At 65.0% G+C, this 25789-nt stretch overlaps 3 protein-coding genes across 5 annotated transcripts in view; 2 read left to right on the forward strand and 1 right to left on the reverse strand.

Moving 5' to 3' along the window:
* Positions 1-15084, forward strand: part of GNG7 (G protein subunit gamma 7) — a 68238-nt gene extending 53154 nt beyond the window's left edge. For all 3 annotated transcript variants that reach the window (XM_080565886.1, XM_080565888.1, XM_080565887.1), the window contains exons 3-4: positions 7227-7345; positions 10831-15084. In XM_080565886.1, the coding sequence (XP_080422012.1) occupies positions 7265-7345; positions 10831-10956 (207 nt within the window). In that variant the 5' untranslated portion in view covers positions 7227-7264 and the 3' untranslated portion in view covers positions 10957-15084. The remainder of the gene's footprint in view (positions 1-7226; positions 7346-10830) is intronic.
* Positions 15085-20025: 4941 nt separating this feature from the next.
* GADD45B (growth arrest and DNA damage inducible beta) lies at positions 20026-21721 on the reverse strand. Its single transcript, XM_080565889.1, has 4 exons — positions 21527-21721; positions 21320-21421; positions 20892-21105; positions 20026-20661 (listed from the first exon to the last, which is right to left on the reverse strand). Exons 1-4 carry the CDS (start codon positions 21562-21564, stop codon positions 20548-20550), a joined length of 468 nt encoding a protein of 155 aa, XP_080422015.1. The 5' UTR covers positions 21565-21721; the 3' UTR covers positions 20026-20547.
* A 2034-nt stretch (positions 21722-23755) lies between these two features.
* Positions 23756-25444, forward strand: LOC308181982 (uncharacterized protein). Its single transcript, XM_080565891.1, has 5 exons — positions 23756-23967; positions 24182-24436; positions 24518-24634; positions 24728-24824; positions 25192-25444. The coding sequence occupies exons 1-4, from the start codon at positions 23941-23943 to the stop codon at positions 24806-24808; spliced, it is 480 nt and encodes a 159-aa protein (XP_080422017.1). The 5' UTR covers positions 23756-23940; the 3' UTR covers positions 24809-24824; positions 25192-25444.
* The last annotated feature ends 345 nt before the right edge of the window (positions 25445-25789 follow it).

Raw genomic sequence — 25789 nt, forward strand, 5'->3', positions numbered from 1 at the left:
CTGTGGGCACGAGGGGAGGGAGGCCGGGAAGGGCAGCGAGCTCGGGGCGGCAGGTACTCCAGCAGCCCTGTGCAAACCCACCGCAGCAGGACGGTGTTAGCGTGGTGGGACTGTGCGGGACAGGGGCTGCGCTCTGTCTCGGTGCTGCTGAGCGTGGCCTCTTCGAACCGCACCTCTGTGCACGGTCTCCCGCTGCGAGCCCCCTGCGTGCCGTCGCAGCGCCTGCAGGAGGAGCGCCGCGTCCCTCGGGGACAGCCGAGACTGCTCCGAGCTCGGGTGCTGCCTGCTGCAGCATCGGCGGAAACCCGAACAGCCTGGGCTGCTACCCAGGGTGTGCACAAGGCAAACGTCCCTCTGTGCGTGTCCGTGCTCGGTGGTGGCGCCTCGAATTGCTGTTTGCCGCGGGGATAACCAGGTTTTTGGGGTGCCTGGGGATTGCTTCCAGCTGGGAACAAACACACCTCGGTACGTGAGCTTGGGGGAGAAATAACCCCGGAGCAAATGATGCTCAGTATGGAGCTGGAGCTGGGCAGCAGGCTGCTTCTCGTGCTGGTAACCATGGTATCTGAAGCTTCCACCAGAAGCGGTGTTGCTCCGGTGGCTCTGCACAGCCCAAGTCCCCGTGGCTGCCGGGTTGGCACCGCCGGCGGCTGCAGCAGGGACTTTGTGCCCTACAAAGACGTGGCCCAGTTCCAGCCTGCTGGAGCCGTGATTTACCTGGGCAGGGACGGCGTCCGGAGGGACGGTTTGTAACTGGAGGAGCTTACGGGCACTCCTGCAACGTGTTTATTGCTGAACTCAAGTGCTTCGGCTCCCCTGCCCTGCGCTTGCCGTGCTCTTTGCGCTCCCGGTGCTGCAGAGCAAGGCGGTGGAAGGAAGCCAGGCCGTGTAAACGTGGGATGAGCCTGTCCTGAGCAGAGCTCCCCCCCTGCACCTTTAAGGCGGCATTTCCCTGTCCTCCGGGACCGCTCCTCGCCACGCTCTCCCCGAGTATTGTCCCGCACCATAGAAATCTGGAGGTCTTAAAGAAGGAAAAAAAAAAAAAAGGAAAAATTGCTGCACTCAGGAAAAAATTCAATAGCTCATTCAGCTGTTAAGCTACTGATGCAGGAAGTGTAAAAGAAAAATGGAGCCTGCTTTGTTCTGCCCAGACAAGGAGTAAATGCCATCGCCCTAACAGCCTTTTTCTGTTCCAAAAAAGCATGAGGTCATCTCCAGAAGCAGGAACCGCCGGGCGGCTTTGCGCTGGGTTACCAGCGCCGGGCTCCCCTCGTCCCAGGGCAGGCAGGAGCGCTCCTCCTGCTGCTCCCAGCTCGGGGGGGACGGTTTGGGGAGCAGCCCCAGGGAGCCTTCGGGCAGCTTCTGAGCTGCCCCCGGGCCGTTGTGTGCCCACCCGTGGGTGTGCTGGGGGACCGGGTCCTGCAGGGGGGCTGCAGGGGGGCTGCATGGAAGCGTGGGCGCTGCCGCCTCGCTTTTCCTGCTGAAGCTGAGTGGTTCGGGGCGATGCTCCTTGATTTGGGGGCGCAGAGCCGTTCGTTAGCTGCTTGCGTACTCGGTGCATCCCTTCCAGCTTGTTTTTCAGACAGATCCTGGACGTCGAGTCCCGCTGAGGGAATCTTCCCGTGTCGCACTCTCGAGCGCCGTGCGTTAAATGCCCCGGGTTGTGCCGTGCCTGCAGCCCTGCAAGCCCCTCCTCTGCTGCTGCCCTGTGCTCGGTGTGCACGGTGGGCTGCCCTCAGGCCACCAGGCGCTATAAAACCCGCATCGCTGTGGTGCAGATGGCTCTCTGCACCTCTTTGGGGCTGCGGGGTTGCTGCCACCGCTCAGCGACACGGGGACCCTTCACAGCGCGTGCGCACACATGCGCTTCGCTGCAGCAAAACGCCGCTGGAGCTCGTGGGCATTTCTCCGAAAGCTTTGGTTTTTGGTCGAACCACACTCCAGGAGCACGTTCTCTGCCCCTGAGCATCTCTCCGGCTCCCTTCCTCAGCAGGGGCTTGCAGCCCACCCCGGTAGCTTGTCCCCCCGGCTCCTGGCGGGGAGGATGCCCGGAGGACGCCCGGCCAAGCCCGGCTACGGGCACAGGAGCTGCTGGAGGCGCTGGGCATCGGGAGGCGCGTTCTTCAGATGCTTCTCCTCGGGGACTTCCATCGCCAGCGACCTCGCAGCTGTTTTTATCTGGAGGGGGGAGACAAGAGCAGCATAACTGCAGCAGTTACTCAGATGTTCGCCTGCTTATTTAGCCTGTTAGGAGTGGCCGCTTCCAGCTATGAGAAGTATGGGAAGAATTCCGAAACGAGAGGGATCAGTGCATATTTATTTCCTAGCGTAATACTTCCTGCCATTAGGCCGGAGAGGCGGCGGGTGGGAGCGTGCAGGTGGCACCGGCTGCATAAAAGAGAAAGGGCTTTGCTCGAGCGGCGCGCTGTGCGCGGCGTAAACGATGAACAGCGCCGGGTGTCAGCCTGGCGGGGCGGCCCGGCACGTCTCGCAGCTCCGAGGCACGTTGCGGCAAGCCTGGCCGCTCGGCACGCCGCGGTTGTGCCGCCTCCGCGGGCGGCAGTTTCGCCCTCGTCCCCCCGAGCCCCGGCGGGATATTTCGGGGCAGGGCGACGCGGGGCCGGTGGCGCGAGGCCGGCGGTCCCCGCGGTGCCCTCGCCGGGACGGAGCGGGGTCCAGGCTGAGCCTTCCCACGCCGGGAGGCGGAGGAGAGGACCGAGGGGGGCAAAACCCTGTGTGGAGCCCGGCCGGGAGGCTCAGCTGGAGGCGGCCGCTGCGCCGGGAGCTGCTGCTGAGTCACGGCTCCTCCACGGGCGGCTGCTGCACGCGGCTGACTCAGGGGCTGCGATGGCTCCGCGGGGCTGTTTGCACTGCAGCAGCCAAAATCGCGCTGCCTTCGTGATCCGCCTGGTACACGGCGAGCCAGCTGATGCAAAAACGCCTCCCGTGCCCGCCTGCATTGACGTCAGGGGGCTGCGCGGAGCCGGTGCTGGGGGGGCAGGCACAGGGCAGCCCCGCGTGAATGCCCTCCGAGCGCCCGCCGCGGTGGAAGCGGCAGGGTACTGGCAGTACCAGAAGCACCCTGCTTGTAAACGGTGCAAACCCTTTTTGCTGAAAACGTGAGGAATGCGGACGTGAGGCCTCTGCTTCTGTCACTCGTGCTGGGATCCTTTCAGTTCTTCTGTTTAATAACAAAACCCGACCTCCTGGGGCACGCCGTGATTTTCCCTCGAGGCAAAGTCTGAGCTGGTGCTGGGCACCGCTAGGAGCGTCCCCGCGTGCTTTCGGTTCGTAACGCGCACACCAGTTTGAAACAGCAAATCCTGATCTTCCCAGAACTTGTCCTGACTTCACTGCTGGGACTCTGTCCTCCGCTGCTCTTCCCAAAAATAGGCAGAAGCTCATGGGGCGCTTGCGCCGCAGCCAACTCGTAACTCGGGACTCGGTTGCTTCATTCCCGGGGCTGCTCTGTCCCTTGCCGTGCTCCCGGCTGGCTCCCTGCCTGCGTGCTGCAAGACCTCGAAACCTTTCATCGCTGCCTCTCGTCGGCCTAGACCTTGAAACGCCACTGGATAGCAGCGTGGCAATGCTCGCGCGTTCTCCTGATTTTCACCTCCCCCTGTAGCTCCTTGCGGCGTTTCGCTCGCCGCAGCGGCGGTTTTCCTGCGCCGCCCTAGAGCCGTGGAGGTGCGGAGCCTCGCTGCAGCTCCCTGAGTGCCTCCACAGCCCGGGTTCAGCCCTGCGGTGAGCCCGGACAGAGGAGCAGGGAAGCGGGAAGGCAGCCGGCGCGTCGCAAGGACCGCGGTGACTTGGGCCCCGCTGGAATTGCTTACACAGCCTGAACAACTCCTGAGTTAACGCTGCGCTAAGGCAATGGAGGGGTGTCCGAAAACGCGGCTGTGCTCCCCGGGCAGCGCTGCCCTTCCCGGGAATGCTGCAGTGGAGCCGGGGCAGGCGGGTTGGCCACGGGGGCAGAAGGTGCCCGGCAGCAGAGGGGCACGGGAGGATTGATCTCCTGCTGAACGCTCTCCGTCGGCCTGACGCAGCCAAACCCGTGGCGTTACCGCTCCGCGGAGTCACAACGAGCGCTGGGAGGGGAGAAGCCTGCCCCGGGCAGGTGCTGCTGCTCTCTGCGGCTGTGCAGAAACACCGAAGCGTCCTCCCCTCTTGCAGGAAGGAAGCCGGGGTGTGTGCGTGTGTTTATCTGCCGCCGGGCGATGTGATGGGGGCAGGAGGACGTGCACGAGACCTGGCTGTCCCCACCGTCCCGTGCTTCCCCTGCAGGCACCCCCCTGTCCTTCTCCAAGCGCAGATTTATTGAAAACGTGAAGCTCGGAAGGGGGGTGCCCTCGCTGTGTCCCGCGTGTCACCCCGATTTGCACCACGTGCACCTTACTCCAGCACGCTTCGGCCTGGCTTCTTTCCAAGCGCCTTACGCGGCCGTCTGCCCGAGTGACATCTTCAAAGTTTGTTTTGGCTTTAAAAAAAACAACTCCCGAGGACGCCCTTCGTGTGCCTCGCAGCGACCCACTGCATCTTCTTTCCGTGCTGAGGGCTTCCAGTCGTTAATGACGTGCTTAGTTAATTATTCACCGGGGCGCAGGAGCCGGTTGTGAAGTCCCGCCAGGCGGAGCCGTCCCGCAGCACCGCCGTGGTCACACCGGGTCCCCCGGCACGTGCCGAGGTCCGGGCCTCGGCACCGGGCAAATCCCCACGGCTGCATTCGGCTCCATCTCCGCACAGCTCCTGCCCTTGTGCGAGCTCGTGGCTGCAGCTGGCAGCTGGAAATCGAAGGAGGGACGAGAGGAGCTGCGCGGTCACCAGCCCACGGCTCGTCGTGGACAGCTCCTGGATCCTCCCGGGGTCCCACGCAGCGGTGGTGGCCAAGAAGGGAGCAGAAGAAGTTGCAGCTTTGGGTTTTGTTGCCATAAAACCGCCAGCTCCGTGCGACTGGCGCTGCTCTGCGCGCTTGCACGAGGCAAGGCGACGTGGGGGTCTCGCCGGGTGCCAGACTGCGGTGCTGAGCTGCGGGGCGCTGGTCGGCACAGGAGCAAGGGAAGGCAGGTGCCTGCACCTTGTGGGCGCCGTGCCCGCCGAGCAAAGCTTCATTTCTGACTCACAGGTGTCGCTTTTCAAGGACTAAACCGACCGTAGTTCGATGCCACCGCCACACGGCAGCGTGCCCCCCGCTTCGCCGAGCGCGTCCCCGTGGCCGTGGGGCGCTGCGGGGCCGGCGCTGGGCTGTGCCTCTCGCCCCGGCACGGTGCTGCCGCGGGCCCACGAGTTCCCTTAAGGAGCCTGCCTTCGGCTGATTCATCGGCCCTGTTCCATAAACAGGAAGCTGGAAAAGTACAAGCAGGTGATCTTGCGCTGTTGCAAACACAAATTACAGCCCAGTGCTTGTTGTTGTTGGTTTTTTTTTTTCCTTTCCTCCAGCTGCCTGCTGACTCCTTACCCAGGTGAAGAATTGTTTTATCAATGAGCTGCGGACTTTGCCATAACGAGGTCCGCCAAGTTCACGGTGCGGACGTAGGAACGGCGTGACGTGGAGGCAGCTCTTCCCCTTCTTAACGCTGCCTGCGCTGTTTTGGAGCGCCCCGAGATAACCGCTCAGCGCACGCTGCCGGGCGGCGGGGATTTATTGGGGCGTGCAAATGAACAGGGGATGGCCACGAGTAGCTGCTCGCAAGCCAGCTGCCTAACGAGCCAAACCTGCCTGCTTTTTCCAGGGGGTAATGACATGAGAATTGAGGGCAGCGCCGCCGCAGCCGACGGCCGGGTCGGTGCCGGGGTCGCGGCAGGGCTGAGCACGACTGCTGGAGCGCGGCTCTGCAGCCCGCAGGAGCTCGGGGGCCGCAGCACTCGCTGCTGAAGGAGCCAGCTGTCTTCCAGAGGAAGCCTTCCCACCTGGAGGTGCTGCTTCCTCCTGGAAAAGAGTCTTTTTCTCGCAGCGTCGCTGCTTAGGAATCGGGAGCCGGGGAGGAGGCTCCTTCCCCAGGGCCCATCCTGCCTCCTTCCAGTTCGCACAGCACCACGCCTCGCTGCAGCCGCGCGGCTCCCCGTGCCGCCCTGAGTAACGCCTTCCGGGCCTCGAGAGGCAGAGGTTCCCAAGTAACCCTGCTAATTCGGACAGTCGTCTAACGGCAGAGCGGGGGACGTGGCCGGGGCACCGTTGGTTCCGTGCAAACAGACAGCCGGGGGGGTTCTGCCCCCAGCGGGGCTGGGGTTCGCCGGGGTGCTTTCCTCCTGCCCCGTCCCACCTAGCAGCGTGCGGGCGGGGGTGCGTGGACAGAGGTGAGGCTGCTGCCCCCCCCTCCTGCTCCCCAGGTATTTGCTGCCCCCGGGGCTGTCGGGCAGGGACCTCTGCAGCCGCCCCGTGCAGACAGCGGCACGGGAGCGGTCTGAGAGCAGGAGCCCGGCTCGGCGCTGCAGCCCCCACCGCTGTCCCACGCCTCCGGCCGTGGCGGTGAATTAATCGGTGTCGTTATCACTCCGGTCCTGCAGACAAACTTCCCCCGGTGCTTCTTGTCCTTTCCTGGGAAGGCTCTGTAACCGCCTGGCATCTCCCTGCTGGGGCACCCTGCCTGGTGGCGGCAGGGACGCGGCCCCACCTTTGTTACTCAAAGACTTTCTTACGCCGTTCTTTTCAGGAACGGTTTGCAAAGTTACAGATCAATAGCGCAGATCTGAGGCATTGGGTATCAAACGTTCCCTCTCCAAGCCTCGCGGCGCAGAGGAAAACTTGCCAGCAGCAGGGGCCGGGGCAGGACTGAGCGAGGCAGCAGTGAAATGAAAAGTGAGGGTGAGCACCCAGGGCGAGCACCGTCCCCGTCCTGCTGTCTGCCCGGCTCGCTGCAGTCATCACGTGGCAGGTTACCCCGGCTGGAAAATCTCTGTTGGTGTTTCCAGTCGCTTTCCTGAACGCGTCTGGCAGAACTTTCTGCAGAAAACGTTTCGTTTTTCCCCTCTCGTCGGCAAGTTTCTTTTTTCAATCCAAAAAAAAAAAAAAAAAAGAGCCTGAAGAAAGAGCGCTAAGCGTGCTGTTAAGAGGAAAGGAGAACTTGCAGCAAAATCAGGAAGCGTTCGGTTGCTGCCACCAGCTTAGAGCCCGCGGGAGCCTCCTGCACGTGGCCGCCGGGGTGAGGACGGGCGCGTGGTCCCGCGGTGCGCGGCTGTCGCGGCGCGATGCCAACCCCGCTCTCCCCTCCTGTTTTTTTTTTTTGCAGTGTTCTCGCGTGCTGGGGCCCAGAGCCGATGGCAGACAATGTCAACAACTAACAACATAGCCCAGGCCCGCAAGCTGGTGGAGCAGCTCCGCATCGAGGCCGGCATCGAGAGGATCAAGGTGAGCGCGGCGGGCGGAGCAGCGCGGTGAGCCGGGCTGGCACGGGGCGGGAGGGATCCGTGCAAGGGCTTTGGGATTTCCCTGCGCGTGCTGCGCGGTGTCTCCAGCCCGGGTGTTGCAGCACGTCCAGCCGAGAGCCCTTCCTGCAGCACCGCTGGTACCCGGGAGGTGAGGTCACGGCACAGGGAGCTTCTCCAGGAGCCTGTGGCGTCAGAGGTGCCCACACCACCCGGGGGCTGCAGGTTCCTGGAGGTGAAGGCACCAAAGCTGCAGGGGCCAGAGCCAGCGAAGCCAAACTCCTGGGCTGGGTGCGTGCTTCTGTATGTTACAACCTCATTTCCCCACCGTTTTGCTCGATGTCTTCGCTGCCCTTTTACATCTTCTCTCGGAAAGTCTCTGCCTGCGCAGTTCCTTCTCAGCTGCTGCTGCTATTCCCTTTCCTGTCAAACGCAGAATGACGGAGGCACGCGCTCACTTCTGCTTTCAGGCATGTTTAGGGGCTAAAGTTAATTCAGTGCTGCAGTTGTCCTGGAGAGTGAACTGGGGTCTGTTCTCAGCCGTGCGCAGGCTCACCAGCAGCCTGCTCAAAGGAGCCCTGGGAATAAAGCTCCCCTGAGCACGGGGGGGCTGGAGCAGGGACGGTGCCGAGGGGCAGCACTGGGTACTTCGGCAGTTCCCTCCCTATTTTGGGAACCTCCTGGGCGATCGTGAGCTCTGGGGAGCAGCTTTGCTGGGGACAAACAGCACGTGGGCAGCAGGGCCCAGGCGCTGTCAGTCCCTGGGCGCAGCTCCTGCACCCCCGGCTCGGGGGGACACCCCGAGGCGCTTGGGATGTGCAGAGGAACCGTGCCCGTGCCCCGGCCTCTGCTCTGCGTGCGGGGCTGCCGCTCGCTCCGGGGAGCAGCCCGAGGGAGGCAGGAGCAGGAGGCGAAAGCTGCCGGTGGAAGCTCCCTTGGCAGCGAGAAGTGCAGAAGAAACCCCCGTGCGCGGCGGTGAGAGGCACAGTAAAAACGAAACGCTGTAAAACACGTAGGTGTTAAATCCACCTGGTAGTTTTCATTTAATACCTCCCGGTCCAAGATGTTTTCTTTGACTTTCAGTCCCTGCTTCGTCTGCAGCAGCAGGTCCTCTGTCATCTGTGTGCAGGAGGAGCTGCTGCTGCTTTGAATATCTGTTTTCTTTTAAGCCAGCCTGAGGTTTTGTAGCTGTTTTTAGGGCAACCGGTTTCCAGACTCCGGCGAAGCACCCATCAGAGAGGCCATTTTAGGGAAGACAAAATAAATTACAGGTCTTCCCCGTCCGAGACGTTGCTGACTCTCCTCGGGATGAGTGTGTCTCCGCTCAGGATCCCAAAGTGTGCACGCCAGGGAGGAGGGAGGGCGTGTGTATACTTAGCGACCTTTGTAGCTGTGACTATCTTAAATGCTTTGCTGGGAAAGAACAACAGCGCTGGGACCGCAACACGCTGCTATTTAGGCTGCGCGGGGAAGACGGGCTGTCTGGGCGAGCTTTCAATAAAGTCCTAATCCGCAAACCCTGCTCCGAAGGGAGCGTGCCAGGCCAGGCAGCTCCCCGAACACGGCGTCAGACGAGTCCTCCTGCGCTGTCAGCCTTCCTCCAGCTGCTGCCTTCGATAGCTCGCAGCTGAAGTCAGCGCGACGTGTGCTTGCCTGCAGATAAATGAGCCAACGTGCTTCGGAGGCGAGGGGAAGGGGCTCCCTGTGAGCTGCTGGCGGGGCTTTGCCTGCAGCAATAGGGGTAGCACGAGTGCCCCGGCAGGAAGGTGGTGGTGTGCCTTCCTCCTCTCCCCAGTGCCTCCCAGTCTGTGCGCCCAGACCCGGAATGGTCCTGCCGGAGCCCGATGCTGCGGTCGAAATGTGATTTTCCTGCTCCCCAGCCCCAGCAGCCCACCCGTCTGCCGGGCACTTCTTAGTGACCACGTTTTGCTCGCCCTCTGGTTCATATTCTCAGCCGAAGCTTTCAGCGCCGGGTGCAGGTTTCCAGGGCACTTGCTCTCGTAACAGGTTCATCCCTGCTCCCGGCAAGCTAATCTCTTTCTCCTTGCTTCGCTCTGAGATTAGGAGCAATTACTGTCTTATGTGAGTAATAGCTTTAATCTGGAGGCTTGACCTTGGCTCTGCAGAGCAGTTTTGCTGCTGGCTCCTGCAGGGGTTGATAAGCACCTTCAAGTGCAGGCCGGTAGCAGTTGGTGCTGGTTAGCACTTTAATCCTTACTGCTGCGCTAATATCTGGCAGCTCCCGCGAGCGCTCGCTGCAGGCTGCAGGGAAACCTCCCAGACGACACGACGAGAGGACGAAGCCCATCCCGTGCTGCCAGAGGTTGAGGGGTTTGCCCAAAGCTGCAGAAAACCGCGCTTTTGTCGCAAGCTTCCCCTCCTCGCTTGGTGCGCTCGGGTGCTGCCGAAAGGTTTAATTATTACGGCACCGAGCTGCCAAGTCCTGTTGGGCAGGTCGCATCGCTCTGCAGGCTGGTGAGCCTCGGTTGCGTGCCACCGCGTCCTCGGCACGGTTGCAGGGCACAGGGGACCCCAGGGCGCAGGGGACCCCAGGGTGCAGGGGACCCCAGGGCGCAGCGCACCCCAGGGCGCAGGGGACCCCAGGGCACAGCGGACCCCGGTGGGTGCCAGGCACGGCACCGGGGGGCTTGCAGGCAGGCAGCCGGTTGGGTGGCAGGCAGGGCAGACACGGCAGGGCCAAATCTGAGCACGGTGGATGCCCCTTGGGCCCCCACCACGAGGTTTTGCTGCAGCGAGAGGGGTGAGCAGCCGCCGAGAGCCCCCGCCGCGAAGCTCTGCCGTGGAGCCCCAAACGCTCCCATCTGGCAGACGCAGCGCGGTTGCGTGCATGTTTTGGGTTGGCCTCGTGTTCAACCAGCTATTAAGTTAATTAAAAAAATGGGTCTGCTGCGAGCCTCCAAAGCTGCCGGCACCTCCCTGCCTCGACTCCATCTGCGCCTCCCTCCCTCCCCGCTGCCGAAGCGTGCGGCCGCGCCGCTGCCCACCGCCGCGGCCTCTTCTGCCGGGCTGCTCTGGGCTCGCGGTTCCCAGAATACATCTTTGAACTAAAATAAGCAGAGCCTTAAGTAATAGCTTCTGATGGTTTCAAAACCTCCGTTTTTAACATCAGAGGACGGCCACTCCGAAGCAGGCGTTTTTGTTCTTTCTCTTTTATCCCAAGGCCTTTGAGAATCAGGACAGTAATCTCTCTTCTGCATCTCTCGCTCTCGGCTGGCAGCCTTTTTCCCAGGCTCATCGCTTAATTTATGTCAGACCTGAACACCCTTTTTCCATGCCCATTTCCCCTTTCCATTTTCGACCGTCTCTGTGAAGTTTCTGTCGGCGAGAGCCGAGCGTTACGCCTCGCCGCGGAGCCCCGCGGAGCGCGGCGCCGTCCCCTCCTCGCGGCGCGCGCCCAGGCTTCACCTGGATCTCCTCGCTAACCTCCCGCTTCCTTCCATCGTTTAGGTCTCCAAAGCGTCCTCCGAGCTAATGAATTACTGCGAGCAACATGCCAGGAACGACCCGCTGCTGGTTGGAGTGCCCGCCTCGGAGAATCCCTTTAAGGACAAAAAGCCTTGTATCATCCTATAGCTTCCCTCGCTCGGGCGCGTGCGATCTCTCCGGCAGGGCGCCACCGTTCTGTACCGACTGAAACCAAGCCACAAACCTAAAACCGCGCCGAGGGGGTAAACACTAACGTCGGATTCACGTAGAACTTAAATCTCAAACAATTGCGAGTGCTTTAGAGACGGGTGTCTGCTCCTGGGCAGGTGCCGCGCTGAGAGGGGTCAAAATTTAAAAACAAACAAAAAAAAAACAGGGTTTGGGGAGGGGGTGGGGGCGTTTTTAATAGGGACATTCAAAATTGGTACCGGGGTGGTGGAGGAAGCGGGGTTTTTATTGCGTTTGCCAACGGGATGCAAGTGGGTGTCGGGACCTGGCCGTTAGGGGCGTTGAACAAAGGTCTAGGTGGGTCTGACCTGATTAGTTTCCAATTAGCACGCCGTTTCAAGAACCGCAGCCTGCTCGCTCCCTTTCTGGAGAGGGAACGGGGGAGAGGAGTCCAGGCGGGTGGCGATTTCCTAGAAAACTAGTACACAAAAAAAAAAACAGAAACAACCAGCCCCAAATCACAACTCGAAAAAATTGCTGTTGCAGATGAGTAAATCGAGCGCCGGGGAGGGGGCACGGAGGCAGCGTGGGGGGCCCTGAGAGCCGGCGGCTCGCAGCGGGGAGCTCCCGGCATGGGAACCGCCGGGGTCGGGCTCCTCTGATCTCGTCGGGGTTTTGGGTTCCCTGTGGGGTTACCGCTGTTTTTTCCCCAAACAGGACTGTACTGGGGGGCGGGGGGAGGGAAGGGGCTTCCCGCAGCGCAGTACCGCGCGAGAAACCTTTGGAACCGGCCTTTTGGAGATTCTCGATCCAAAACACTACAGCGGGCAGATTTACCGGTATTTCCCATCGCCCTTGCTCTTACCGAGAGCGGGAAGTGGAAGTACTTCCACCCAGCCCCGCTAGCTCGGGGAGATGAGGGTCAGGCTGTCGGGCAGTAGTGCAGCTCCCAGCCCTTGGCCATCTCGCCACGCCGTGTGAAGGGGGAGGCGGCTCGGCACGGCTCGGCACGGCTCGGCACGGCTCGGCACGGCACGGCGCAGCACGCGGGGAGGAGCGGGGACGCAGCGAGCAGCCCCCCTGGCCCTCGGGGACAGGTCAGAGCTCAGGGAAGTCCCCACCGCGTCCCACAGCCACCCCGCTTCCCACGGTCACGGCGCCGTGGCTTTATCCGAGCCCAGCCTGTTTCTGCGGGGCAGAGCCCGGGGCTCCGTGGCGAGGAGGAGGAGGAGGAGGAGGAGGAGGAAGGCTGATGCTCCTCTTGGTAGGCAGGGGCCCCGTTAGGTTTCCTAACCACGACACCGGTACCCATTCCCAGTTCAAGTGAGTGCAGGCACCCGATTCTGTGGTCTAAATAGTTTCAGATGCTGTTTGGGGAAGAGAAGGGGAAAAAAAAAAAACCCACACCTGCTGTGAAAGGCTGGGAGCTCCCCCGTTCCCCCAGGCTTCTTTTGGCTTTGGTTTGGGACGCCACGACCGCCCGCTGGGACGGAAAGCCCAAGGGAGGGGAGAGGAAGGAGCCCCTCGGTGTCTGCTCTGCTGCGGCTCGCCGGGAGGGAGGAGAAATGATGGTAACGCTGGGTGCTGCCGGCGTGCCGCCGTCGGGGTCACCGCGCCGCCGCGTTGGTGCAGGCTGTCGGGGAGGAGCGGAGCGGGGCTGGTGGTCCGGGGGGCCCCAGGAGGCTGCGGTGGCGGAGATGCTCCATTCACACTTCTTGGTTCCAGGTGTCGCCCTCGCTTTTTCAAGTGCGTGATCACTCTGCCTTTTTAAACAAAGTCGGGGTAAAAAAATAAAAAAAAAGGACAAAACGCGTTTTTAACACTAACACCAACCACAGCACCTCCCGTGTTCGTCTCGCAGCCACGTCCCTGGGTTTTTTTTTTTGCCGAACTGAGAACTCCAAACCCCCCGTCTTCCCCGCGTCGCGGGTCCTCCCCGTCCCACCGTGAGCGGTGCCGGAGGTGCACCCGGGGGAATTTCATTCGTTTCCCCCTGGCTGAGCGCGTTCCGGCCCTGCTCGCGCCTCCAGCCCGGCGCCGTGCTCGTGCTGCGTCCCACCGCGCGCCCGCAGCTCTGCGCCGGGCACCGGCCACCAGCAGCGAGGTGACCCCGAGGGCGGCTCCCCGGCACGGCCACGGGCAAAGCCTTTTTTTAATTTCAACCTCTCATCCAGCATCACTTCGAGCTCCCGAACGCCGCATCTGTAGCGGGAAGCGAGCGCCGTCCTGAGGGTTTTGCCGCAGCAGGGCTTTCTCTTCTCGAGGAGGGAATTTCCTCTGTCCTTAATCTAGTACAGTTCCAGCCTTATTTTTCTACTCCAGATCGCTGATTCTTCCTCTATGTTAGAGACCAGAGCATGGTGCTATAGCCGGTGGGCCAGGCCAGCGCCCGAGCTGCAGGGCAGCGAGCCAGCCCCGCGTCCTGTCCTGCCTCCGCGCAGCACCGCGCGGGCGGCCGAGGGGAGCGCAGGCGTCGGGCACGGCTGCTCCGTGCCCGGACCCGGCCCTGGGGTGCTCCCCGCACCCCGACACCCGGCGAGAGCGAGCCCCGCACCCGAACCCCTCTGCACCCACCCCACGCCACCCGGACCGGCTGCGGGTGCTCTGCCGGCGGGTCCGGGCAGCGGGTCAGGGTCGGGGAGCGTCCCCCCGGTGTCGCATCCCCGCCGGGCACGCATGGCCCCGTGCGGAGCCACGGTCCTGGCCGAACCCTGCCGCTGCTGTGCCGTGGGGCAGGCGGGGGGGCTCGGGTCTGGTGCACGGCTGGGGATGGGAAATGGCCTCGGAGCTGGGGGGGCCGCCTGCACCCAGCCCAGAGCCACCTCCTGTCCCTCCGGGAGGACAGCGGGGACAGGGGCGCCGTGCGCGGTGGCTGCACGGAGGGACGGAGGCTGCGGGGCCCGGCTGCAGTCGGAGGCTCGCGAGGGGGGAAAATCCTCAACTTTTTTCTTTTTTTCCTTTTTTTTTTTCTTTTTTTTTTTAATGTTTTTTCCTCGTCTGAGTAAATCGGTGATCATACTGTAGATGTTTTTTGTATAGCATAAATATAAGTGCAAATTACGGTAGTTGCTTGTACTTTGTTAGTGCATTTGCCAAAAAAAAAAAAAAAAAAAGAAAGAAAAGAAAAAAAAGTTAAAAAGAAAAAAAAAAAAGACACTTTTCAGGACTTTTTAAGTGCTCCAGAATGCTAAGGGGGGGGGCGAGGAGGTGGTTGGTGCCTCTTTTGTGCTGCTGCTCAGGCGTCGGGCAGCCAGTGCCAGCTCAGCGCCGGCTCCACAAAGGCCTTTTTTTGGATGTAAACACATGCCCAAATCTGCCTGAAGTTTTCTTTTTAGCATGTGGTGAAGCTGCTGCCAAAAATAGAAAGGAGAGGGACCGGAGAATAAAAGGGAGAGAGGAAACGTAGCTTCTATTTAATTTTTTTTAAACCGGTCCCGTTTTCCTTGCCCTCCCCTCCCTGTCTCGGGGACCTTCCCAGGGCGCAGCCCCGAGCCCCGCACGGTGCCCGCGTGGCCCCACGGCTGCCAGGCGGCTCGCTGATGGTAACGGTGCTGCCGGTGCCGGTGCTGCCGGTGCCGGTGCTGCCGGTGCCGGTGCCGGTGCCAGAGCCGGTGCCAGGCACCGTTTGGTGCCGAGCAGCCCGGCTGCAGATCGCAGAGCTCGGGGCTGACCCCGCGGCGCCGCCGTCCCCCGAAATCGGCACCTTTGGTGCCCCCAGCAGAGCCCTCTTCCTCCGAGTGCTTAAAAAGTCACCTTTATTTAACAAAAAGTGAAAATAACGCATTTACTTCATCGAGAAGAAGCCACGCGTCTGATACTTTGCGCTCTTTAATTTTTCTCTCTGGTCTATTATTATTATTATTATTATTATTTGCCAAATTCTGATATTGTTGCCAAACGCAAATCAAGGTTTGTAAAGACTGTACTTAGGAAGTAATCGGTGTATGTAACGTAGGCTCCTCATAACGTCTGCATTTTTGGATCTCTGATTTTTATTTCTGGTGTGCCATAGACCAATTTCTTGCACAGTGTTTAATATTTCGTGGAATTGTTGTTAAGAAGTGAATTGATAACACAATAAAAAGGCTCACTTTTCATTTTGCCAGACCTCCTGCCCAGCCTGTCGTGCGGCGGTGCCGGGGGCGCGTGGTGTGGGCGCCGCGGGTGCCGCCGAGCAGCCGGGTCCTGGGGCTCGGCGGTGTTCCGGGAAGAGCCGGGCTCATTGGGGATGTCGTTGGTGTTGGGTAACGACCGGCCCTTCCTTCCTGCCGCTTTCTCTGGAGCTGCCTTCCACGAAGAGCCTTGCACCCCCTTTGGGCGCTTCCTCCATGTCCCCCTGCGTAAGGTCACCGGGCATTGCTTGGAAATCCTGACCCCGTGCCGGGCAGGATGGGACCGTCACCGGCGGGGCCGTGTGGGGTCTCCCCGCTCTCCCTCTGCGACCACCCGGCCTCCAGGAGCAGATCCCCGACCTCGCGCCTCGCCCCCAGCCGATCCCACAGGTCGTGGGGACAAGCGAGGGTCCCTTCCCGGTGGGGGTGCTCGGTTTTGGGGAGCAAAGAGCCCGGTTCCTCCTCCCCCCGTTCCGCAGGCCGGGGGACGCTGGCGGCCGCTCGGGGCCACCCTGGCGCAGGGCTGGGGCTCAGCGGGGCTCAGCGCCGCCCGCGTCCCGCTGAGCGAAACCGAGAGCGGCGGCTCTTCCCTTTTCAGCAAAAAGGAAGCGACCTCCGCCTGCTTCCCGGCACCTCCCGCCCGCCGCCGCTCTCCCAGCACCCGGCCTGGGGTCCGGGGCCGGCGCTGGCACCGCGGGACCTGCGCTGCCTTTCCTGGAAGGCAAACGAACGGCCTCCCGGGCGCTTTGGGGAAAGGCTTGGAGCAGCTCCTGCCCGCCCGGGCCAGGCAGGAATGCGTGCAGCGTGCGGGCAGACTGGAGCCACGCTTCCTCCGCGTGCCTGGAATAGTTGGGATGCTTCAGCGTCTGACCCCAGCGCCGGGCGGAGGGCGCCAGGGGCCAGGCAGCACCGCGAGCGCTGCTCGGGCTCGGCTGCGGCACCCCGGGGGTTTCGGGGCCCTTGGCACCGCTTGCGGGGGAGGGGGGGGTGCAGTGAGGGTGAAGGCGCCCCAAAGGGCCTGGAGGGCCTTGGGGGTGCGGAGGGGATGTGATTTTGCTGCGTGTCCCCACCCTGTAGCAGCCTGGGGGGACCTGGCCTCGCCAGAGCCACCGGCGACCAAGTCACAGCGGTGACAGCTCCTCCTGTCCCCTCCCGGAGCGGGGTCCCCGTGTCACTGCCCCCCGGCTGTGGAGCTGCGGCCTTCGCCCCGCTCCCCCACAATATGCTCAAACTCCCCCAAATTCCCTTAAAAAGCAGAGGCGAAACGCTGGAAACCTCAAAGCAAACCCGGGCAGCGCATGAAAGGCCCCCGGACCCTCCTGCCGCGGGCGCAGGATCCGGCACCGGCCGGGAGCCGCTGGTGGCACCGAGCTGGGAGCAGGGCTAAAAATAGCGCGCCGGGGCTATATTTAGCTCCCCTGCAGCTATAATTATCTGCCCTCGGCGGCGGGGCCAAGGAAGCTGCTGGCACCACGGGGGCAAAGCCCGCTCCTGCCGCAGGGACAAGGGGGGGGACTCGGGGACAGCCGGCTGCCACCGTGCCGTGGGGAGCCCCCGCGTGTCCCCAGGGGGGGGGGGGATCCCGCTCCGTCCCCATCCCTGGTGTGACGCAGGGGGGGGGCTCCGTGCCGGCAGGGAGCCCGCGACGCAGCGGAACGGCGGCCGTGACGCCACGGGGAGGCTTCCTGCGCCAGCATCCGGCCCCCGCGCTGGGGGCTGCCGGCGCTGCCCTGGCTCCGGGCCTCAGTTTCCCCATCTGCAGCGCTGGTTTGCGGCCGGGGAGGGGGCGAGGAGGCTGGGGGGACGATGCCCCCGCGGCCACATCTTGGAGACGCCGCCGCAGGGATGTCCCTGGAGGTTCCCCAATGCGTCACCCTGCGGCGTTCGTGGGGCCGGGGGGCCCCGGGTGTGCAGGGGCGGCCGGGGACAGGGCCTGGGGACGGAGCCAGCCCGGTGCCTGCAGCCAGCGGCCGCCCAGCCCAGACTCATAAATCAGCCCAGCCCAGCCCAGGCCTCTGCGCGCGCCGGGCTCAGACGGAGCAGGGTCAGGCCCAGCCCTGTCTGGCCGCAGCCGCCCTTACCCAGAGCCAGGAAGGGGCCCGGCCCCCCGCCCTTTTTGCACATGCTGTGCCCCCCCCCCCCCAAGCACCAAAACACCCCCGTGGCCAGGGCCCTCTGCATGCACAACGCATTGCAAAGACCCTTGCAACACCCCCCCCACACCCCCCCCTCAATTTCACCCCACCCTGCATGGGTGTGCAGAGCCCCTGAGCCCCCCGCGCACCCCTGGTGAGTGTGCCCCCAGCACATGCGCAAGCACACGCGTGCGCAAACGCTTCCCCTCCTCTTCCAGGAACCTCTCGCCGGCGTTCCCAGGCCGGGGGACGGATCCAGCCCCATCCTTGGCACCGTCCCCAGCCCCGCCGGGGGGCCCAGGGTCGGCCCTTTCCCGTGGAAACTCCCCGGGGCGCGTGCTGGGATGGAAAGAGCCGCGGCCCCGGGGCTCGTCGCTGCTGGAAAAGTACCGGCCACGCGCTGTCCCCAACCTGGGCAATGGGGGGGCCGTGGGGACAGGTCACAGCTCCCCGCCACCATGAAGCGGGGGATGCGGCACCCCCGGTGCCACCAGGGATGGGGACAGGAGCGGCGTCGTGCCGCCCCACACCGTGCACGCTGCAGACGGCTGCAGGCACATCCCCGAGGTGCGGCGGCGTGCGGCCCGTGCACCCACGTGTGCATGGCACCCGTCCTGCACCCCTGGAACCAGCAGCCCCCCACCCACCCCCTGCAGCACTCAGCGGGGCCCCAGCACCCCCTTCCCCAATGCTCAGGGACACAGCCGGCACCCGGCTGGATGCGGCCCCCGCTGCCGCGCAATTCCCGAGGGTGGCCGGGGCTGTAATTACCGCCCGGCGTGAGCGCTGCTGGCGTCGCGCTGGCCCTGGCCGGCTCCCAGCGCCGCCGGCACACTGGCACCGGGTGCTGGGCTGGTGGGGAAGGTGTGTGGGCCTGACCCCACTGCTGTGGGGACACCGGGGGACACCGGGGGACACGGTGCTGGGGACACGGCTCGCGCCATCCAAACCAAAGCAGCCCAGGATCCCCGTTCCCAGAGCTGGGGGGGGGGGGTCTCAGGACGCCCAAAACCCTCCACGCCCCAAGGCAGCTCGGTGTCCCGCACCCGGGTGGCCTGGAGCAATGGGGATGGGGGCACGGGTCCAACCATGCACGGCCCCACAGCCCCCCACCCCCTTCCCCCACCCCCCCAAACCCAAACCCAAACCCCTCCAAAAGCAGAGGGTGGCAATGGGGGGGGGGGGGGGGGGTGTCTAGGGGTGCCCAGCAGCGTCTCTGTGTCCATGGGGGGGGCTTTTGGGGTGGGAGCAGCGCGTGTGTGATCCCGGCTCCAGCACATGTGCGTGTGTGGGGGCGGCTGCACGTGGGCTCCGGGGTGGGCTGCGGCTGCGGCTGGGGCTGGGGCTGCTCCGTGGGTGTCCTGCCCGACGGGGGGGGCACTGGGGGCTGCCTGCTGCTCGCAGGGGGCTGCCGTGCAGGGTGCGGGTGCTGGGGGGGGGCTGGGGGGCTTTTAACCATCACCCCCCCTCCCCCAACACCCCCAGGACTTCGGCTCGGCTCTGCCTGACGCGCTCGGCACAGGGGTGGCTGCAGCAGCGCGGTGACACCGGGGTCACCGGGGCCCCACATGGTGCTGAGTCACCGGTGAAATGAGTTTCGGGGAGGCTCAGCCCAGCCTCAGGCCCTTTCCCTGCTGCATTTTCCCCTGGGGTGCACACAACCGCCCCCCCCCCCCGGGGTGTTCCCCACCCCCCTTTTGCCAGCAGCAAACACATCGCGCCGTGCCTCAGTTTCCCTCTGCGGTCACGGTGCCAAGGGGAGGGCTGGGGGCACGTGCCCAAGACACGGGGCACCCCGAGCAGGACAGGGCTCCAGGAGGAGCGGTGGCTGCTGTGTCCCCAGCAGGGTGACCGCCATGTCCCCCCCCCCGTGGCGTTGCCCTCCCGGCTGTGTCCCTGCAGCCCCGCGCAGCGGTGCCAGCACTGGCGCAGCGCCCGGCCCTGGCAGGTCCCCGCAGGGACAGGGCGTCCCCGGCCGCGTGGCTGGGTCAGGGCAGACCCCGTGGGGACATTCGGGGCCAGGGGCCAGGCACCGGTGCAGAGCAGCACAGGGTGTGTGTGTGTGCACGTGGGCGTGAGCGTGCGACCAGCGTGTGCAAACACGGGCTGGGCAGCCCCTGGAAGCAGCAGGGCGGGGGGGGAGCTCAGGTCGCTGCCTCAGTTTCCCCCACGGTGATGGCTCTGCCCCTCCCCACCCCCAGGAACCCACCTGGGGGGGATCTGAGAGAAGGAGCCAGGACCCCCCCTCCAAGGGGGGCACCCCAAGGGGCTCCGCTCAGCAGCAAAGAGCCCCAGGTGCTGCCGATGCCTGGGCAGGTTTATAAGGGTGGGGGCACCGCCCCCCTCCCACGCACCCCACAGGGCTGCAGGAGGGAAGGGCAAGGCCTGAGCTGTTCCTTCCCCCCCCCCAGGGCTGGGGGTGCAAGGCAGGGCGCTGAGCCAAGGGGGAGTCCTGGGGGCGGGGGGATTCCCTGGGAATCCTCCTCGCTGTGGGTGCTGTGAGAAAATCCCCCGGGGTGGGCGTGGGGGGATTTCCTGGCCCTGGGGGGCTCCCACGCTGCCATGTGCTATAGGGCACGGGATCACCCATCTGTCCCCACCCCATGGGGAATCTCCAAGCCCCACCACCCTCCTTGTCCCCCCCCCCCGGGGGCTGCAGAGCCCCGCACTGGGGCAGGGGAGCCCGGAGCTGCTGCTCCCTCCCCACCCCAAAACCTGCAAAGCCAGGCAGGGCCCCCCCCCGCGCACACCCCGCAGGGGCCAGGAAGGGGGGAGAAGACGAACGCAGACACCGACGTGGGTTTTATTGCAAATCCATTTTTTATTTTAAATCAGTACAAGAATAGACTCTGCAATAGATTCGGATCAGGGTCTCCAAGTGGCTTGAAGTGCAAAAACTGACCGTGGTGCTGCACGCCTGTCCCATCGCCAGCGTCACCCCCCCCGGAAAAAAGTTCGTCTGCGAATCCGTCCCTCCGCAGTCCTCCATCAATCGAGTCACGGACGCCCAAAAGAAAACAAAAAAGCCCTCGCCTCCTCCCGGGGCTCCTCGGCACGGCCCCGCGGCCAAGCACGACTCCTCGGCACGGCTCCGGTGCGCGTCCCGCCGGGCCGCCGGCACCGCTCGTCCTTCCCACGCCCGCCGCTGCGGCCGGGCTGCTCCCTTCTCCTCTCCGGTTTTAAAAAGAAAAATGAAGAATCGGCGGGTGTTTGGGTTGGTTTGGTTTAACTGCTTGTTTCTCCTCCGTCTCCCTGCGGTTTTTGGGTTGGTTTTTCCTCCTCCTCCTCCTTTCAGGCACCGCGCCGGGCGGCGCGAGGCCGGCTCAGCGCTCCTGCAGGCAGACGTAGGGCACCCACTGGTTCCTGTCGCGGCTCTCGGCGCAGTAACTCGCCACCTCCGCCAGCCCCTGGCTCTTCCAGGCGTCCGTGTGCGGGTTCTGGGGGGGGGCGAAAGCACGAGGTGAGCATCGCCGGCACGCGGCCCCGCAGCCCCCGAGTGACTCAGGGCCACCCGGCGCGGCCGTGCATCAGCGCCACGCATCAGCACCACGCATCAGCGCCGTGCCGTGCATCAGCGCCGTGGCACCGTGCCATGCCATCAGCACCGTGCCGTGCCATCAGCACCGTGCCGTGCCATCACCGCCGTGCAATCACCGCCCCAACTCACCGTGACTAGGAGGCAGTGCAGGTCGCGGGGCTCAGCGCCCGGCTCGGGGTCGCCCAGGATGGAGGCGAGGCGCTGCATGCCCGACACGCGCAGGATGTGGATGTCGTTGTCGCAGCAGAAGGCTTGGATGAGGGTGAAGTGGATCTGCAGGGCGATGTCGCCTTCGTCCTCCTCGTCCGTGGCCAGCACGCACAGCACCACGCTGTCGGGGTCTCTGCGGGGGGGGGATGCAGCATTAAGGGGGGGTCAGGATGGGTGCAGACCTCGCACCCGCCCCCCCGGTACCGGAGCACGGTGCCGACACCCCGGTGCACCCCAGCGTGCCGATACCACCAGGAACGCGACCCTTGCACCCTCCCCAAAAAAACCCACTGCCCCCCACTTCCCCAAGCCCCCCCAGCCCCGGAGGGCCCCCCCCGGCCACTCACACGTTCATCAGCTTGGCGGACTCGTAGACGCCCACGGTGAGCCGGTCCTGCCGCTGCGCCGCCACCAGCACCCGCTCCACCGCCTCGCTCACCGCCTGCATCCTGGGGGGGGGGAGGACACAAGGGGGGGGTCCGGTGAGCGGCTGCGGAGCTGCCGGACCCCCCCTCCTCTCCCAGCCCCGGGTCGCGTCCCCCCTCCCCACTTACTTGCTGCTATCGCAAGGCACCAGCTCCTCCAGGGTCATGGTGCAATTGTAATCCAGCGGGCGCAAGAAAAAGCCCGAGAGGGATAATCCAAGGAGCGGCGAGGCTCGTTGGTGTCGCGCTGTCGCGATATCGCTGTCGCTGTCGCGATATTCCCCCAGCAGCCGCCGTCCGCCACCCGCCGCAGCCGAGCTCGTTCTGAGCGGCGCCGCGCCCGGCGCCTCCTTTTATAGCCTCCCGCGGGCGGGGCGGGGCGGCGCGCGGCGGCGCCCATTGGCTGGGGCGGAGGGCGGGCGGCGCTCCGATTGGCGGCCCGAGGGGGCGCCCCACGTGGGGCGCGTTGGGCTGCGGGGAAACCCCCGCCCCGAAACTTGGCCCCCCCCCGCCGGGACCGGGAACGGCGCCGGGGGGGGGGCGAGCACGGGAGGGGGGGGGGGCATTGGGGGGGGGGGTACCTGGGGGGGGCTGCACACGGGGGGGGCTGCACCCGGGGGGGGGTACCTGGGGGGGGGCTGCACCCAGGGGGGGGCTGCACCCGGGGGGGGGCTGCACCCGGGGGGGGGTACCTGGGGGGGGGCTGCACCCGGGGGGGGCTGCACCCGGGGGGGGGTACCTGGGGGGGGCTGCACCCGGGGGGGGGCTGCACCCGGGGGGGGAGCTAGGGGGGTCCTTTGCAAAGGGGGGGGCACGAGGGGGGCGAGCATGGGAGGGGGGGCTGCACCGGGGGGGGGCTGCACCGGGGGGGGGGCTGCAGCGGGGAGGGGGGCTGGGGGGGTCCTTTGCAAAGGGGGGGGGCACGGGGGGGGTCGGTTTTTGCAATATGGGGGGGGGACCGGGGGGGGGGTTTTGCAATGGGGGGGGGGCACGCTCCGTGCATTGGGGGGGCACCGGGGCGGGTTGCACTGGGGGGGGGGGGGTGCGCTGGGGGGGGCGGTTTTTGCAATGGGGGGGGACACGACACGGTCCGTGCACTGGGGGGGGGGGCCGGGGGGGGCTTTGCAATGGGGGGGGGCACGCTCCGTGCGTTGGGGGCTGCACCGGGGGGGTGGGCGCACGGGGGGGGGGCTCTTTGCAACGTGCGGGGGGCACGCTCCGTGCAAGGGGGGGGTTGCATGGGGGGGGGGGCGGTTTTTTTGCAATATGGGGGGGGGGGGGAAAGGTCCGTGCATTTGGGGGGGGATGCACTGGGGGGGGCTCTTTGCAACTTGGGGGGGGCACGCTCCGTGCGTTGGGGGGGGGGGGGGGCGCATCGGGGGGGGTTGCACTAGGGGGGCCGTTTGTGCAATATGGGGGGGGCACGCTCCGTGCATGGGGGGTCGCAGCGGGGGGGTCGGGGGGTCGCACCGCGGGGCCGTTGTTTTTTGCAGGGGGGGGGCCACGCTCCGTGCGTGGGGGCCGTGCCCGGGGGGGCTCCGAGCGCCGCTGCGCCCCCGTGCGGGGGGGGCGGGACGGGACGGGGGGGGGGGGGGGGGGCTCGGTGCTTGCTCGGGCCCCGCTCGGAGCCCGGCGCTGGGCGGGCGGCGGCTGCCACCTGCCGGGGGGGGGGGGACGGGACCGCACCGGGACCCCCCCGGGACCCAGCCCCGTCTGGGCCCATTCGGTGGTGGTGTTCGTCAGCGAAACGTTGGTTTTAGTTCTTCTTTAGTTCTTTTTCATTTTATTATTTATCGTATTTTTATTTAAGTTTTTCTATTTTTTTATTTCCCTCCTTTTCTTTTCTTTTCTTTTCTTTTCTTTTCTTTTCTTTTCTTTTCTTTTCTTTTCTTTTCTTTTCTTTTCTTTTCTTTTCTTTTCTTTTCTTTTCTTTTCTTTTCTTTTCTTTTCTTTTCTTTTCTTTTTTCTTCTCTTCTCTTCCCTTTTCTTTTCTCTTTTCTTTTCTTTTCTTTTCTTTTCTTTTCTTTTCTTTTCTTTTCTTTTCTTTTTTCTTTTCTTTTCTTTTCTTTTCTTTTCTTTTCTTTTCTTTTCTTTTCTTTTCTTTTCTTTTCTTTTCTTTTTTCTTCTCTTCTCTTCCCTTTTCTTTTCTTCCCTTCCCTTCCCTTTCTCCTTTTTTCTCCTTTCTTTTTTCTTTTTCCTTTTTCCTTTTTTTCCTTTTTCCTTCTTTTCTCTTTCCTTTTCTCTTCCTTTTTTATTTTTTCTCTTTTTCCCTTGCCTTTTCTCCTTTCGCTCTATTTCGCTGTTATTTCATTATTTTATCGCCCCCCTGTCCCCCCCCCGCCCGCAGCCCTTCGCCCTCCCCACCACCAGGTGGCGCCAGAGGCCGCGCTGGCGGCGCTCTGCCCCCTTCTCGCTGCTTTCCCGCCGCACTGCCCGCTGGGACTTGTAGTCCCCTCTCGCCCCGCCCCCTCCCGCGCCGAGGGGCTGGGGACTGCATTACCCAGGGGGCGCCGCGCGGGGGGGGGACCCGGCGGTACCGGGACATGGCCGGGAGAGCCCCGGGGCCGCGGGTAGGCACCGGGACGGCCCCGGGACGGGGCTGCGGGGCTGGGGGGGGGGGCCCGGGGTGGGACGGGGCTGGGGGGGTCGGCACCGGCCCGGGGGGCACCGGGAGGACCAGGGGAAACCGGTGGGGACCGGGGACAAGGGGCTCTGTGCGCCCCGGTGCCGTGCCCGGTACCCGGTGCCCGGTCGGTGCTGCTGCCCCCCCCCGTGCCCCCTCAGGATGCTGCGGGGACCCCAACGTGGAGCGTGACCCCCAGCGAGGAGGAGGAGGAGGAGGAGGAGGAGGAGGAGGAAGGCTCCCGGGGGGGCTCCCCCGGTTCGGGCCGGTTCCGCCCCCCGGGGGGGCCGAGGGGACGGCAGGGCCCCGCTGCCCCCCCCCGCGCCCCCCACAAGGCGGCGGAGCCCCCCCCCGCTGCGAGGCAGAGGAGGAGCGCGAAGGGCGAGCGGGCGCCCTGCTCCCCCTGGCCCCCCCAGGTGAGTGCCTGGTTTTCCCCCCCCCCCAAATTTTGGCCCCCCCCCCCGGTCCAAACCCCCTCTAACGGGTGCTGCCGGCAGCTGGCGCCCCCCCCGTGGCCCCACGTCCCGTGGGAGGAAGAGGAGGAGGAGGAAGGCGCCTTGGCGGCGATGCTGATGGGCTGGTACATGAGCGGCTACCACACCGGCTTCTACGTGGTACGGGGGGGCTGGGGGGGCAACGAGGGCTTGGGGGGGGGGGGGGGCCTGGAGGAGCCCCCCCGTGACCCTTCCCCGGTTTTTGTGCTCCAGGGTCTCCGGGAGGGCCGGGCGGAGGCCGCCGAGCGCCCAGCGAGGCCGTGCTGCCGGCAGAAGAAGTCCCCCCGCAGCTAGGAGGGTAGGGGGGCAGGTGGGTTTGGGGGGGGGACAGGGAGGGAGCCCCCCCTCTGGGCTCCTCGGGGGGGTCCTGGCATCGCAGCGCAGCCTGGCTGGGGGGGGGGGGGCTCTGGGGGGGCTGGCAGGGCTGTGGGATGTGAAGGGAGGTGGGGGACCCCGCAGGGACCCCAGAGGTTCCGGGGGGGGTGCAGGAACCTTGCAGGAATGTGGGGACGTTGAGGGGGGGTGGGGGTCCACGGGGGGATATGGGGGGGCTGCGGGATGTGGGGAGAGCCGGGGGGCTGTGGGATGATACGGGGGGGTGGGGGACCTGGGGACGGGGGAGCTGGGGTTCCCCATTGCTCCTTCCCTGCTGCTCACCTGTGTCTGCTTCCCTCCAGCCAGATCCGTCCCCCTGCGCCCTGCTGGTGTCACCGCGCCTCCGGGAGTCCCGGCCCCACAGCTTTGGGAGTCCCGGCCCCACAGATCTCGGAGTCCCGGCCCCACAAATCCTCGTGGCGAAGAGGAGGGGAGCAGCCTTCATCCCACCCCGGTGGGTTCAGCATCTCAGCCCTTCCTGGGGGCTGTCCCCCCGGCTCCGTCCCATATCTGTCCCCTCCCGCGGCTCCTTGGGAATAAAACCTGTCTGCGAGACGCGCGCTGGTGGCGAGGGGTCCCTGCACCTCCCACCGCGCAGCCCCCAGCCCCGGGGGGGGGGCGCAGGATGCGCCTGCCGCAGCCGTGTTTGCTCAGGGAATTGGCCGCGGCGCTGACGTCCGTCCCGCGGCCCCCGCGGGTCCCAGGGGACGGCGTCACCGGGGACGTGTCCCCAACCCCCCGTTCCCTCTTGATGTCAGCTCCGTGTCCGGGGGGCTGCGGGGGGACACCCCGCAGACGGGCGCCCGCTCCCCGTCTGCGTCAGCGGGTGTTTGCCCCCCGCCCGCGGGCTGTAGGGGGGGGGTTATAAAGCGGGACGAGCAGCCGGGGCCGCATCCTGCA

Source organism: Anser brachyrhynchus, assembly GCF_964034855.1.
Source record: "Anser brachyrhynchus genome assembly, chromosome: 23".
Classification (NCBI taxonomy): Eukaryota; Metazoa; Chordata; class Aves; order Anseriformes; family Anatidae; genus Anser; species Anser brachyrhynchus.

Excerpts from the sequence above, each read along its gene's own strand:
- GADD45B (XM_080565889.1), bottom strand. The coding sequence starts at position 21,564 with ATGACCCTGGAGGAGCTGGTGCCTTGCGATAGCAGCAA. Across the intron at positions 21,422-21,526 it reads GTGCCTTGCGATAGCAGCAA|GATGCAGGCGGTGAGCGAGG; the intron begins GTAAGTGGGGAG and ends CCCCCCCCCCAG. Across the intron at positions 21,106-21,319 it reads TCCGCCAAGCTGATGAACGT|AGACCCCGACAGCGTGGTGC; the intron begins GTGAGTGGCCGG and ends CCCCCCCCGCAG.
- LOC308181982 (XM_080565891.1), top strand. The coding sequence starts at position 23,941 with ATGGCCGGGAGAGCCCCGGGGCCGCGG. Across the intron at positions 23,968-24,181 it reads GGAGAGCCCCGGGGCCGCGG|GATGCTGCGGGGACCCCAAC; the intron begins GTAGGCACCGGG and ends GTGCCCCCTCAG. Across the intron at positions 24,437-24,517 it reads GCTCCCCCTGGCCCCCCCAG|CTGGCGCCCCCCCCGTGGCC; the intron begins GTGAGTGCCTGG and ends TGCTGCCGGCAG.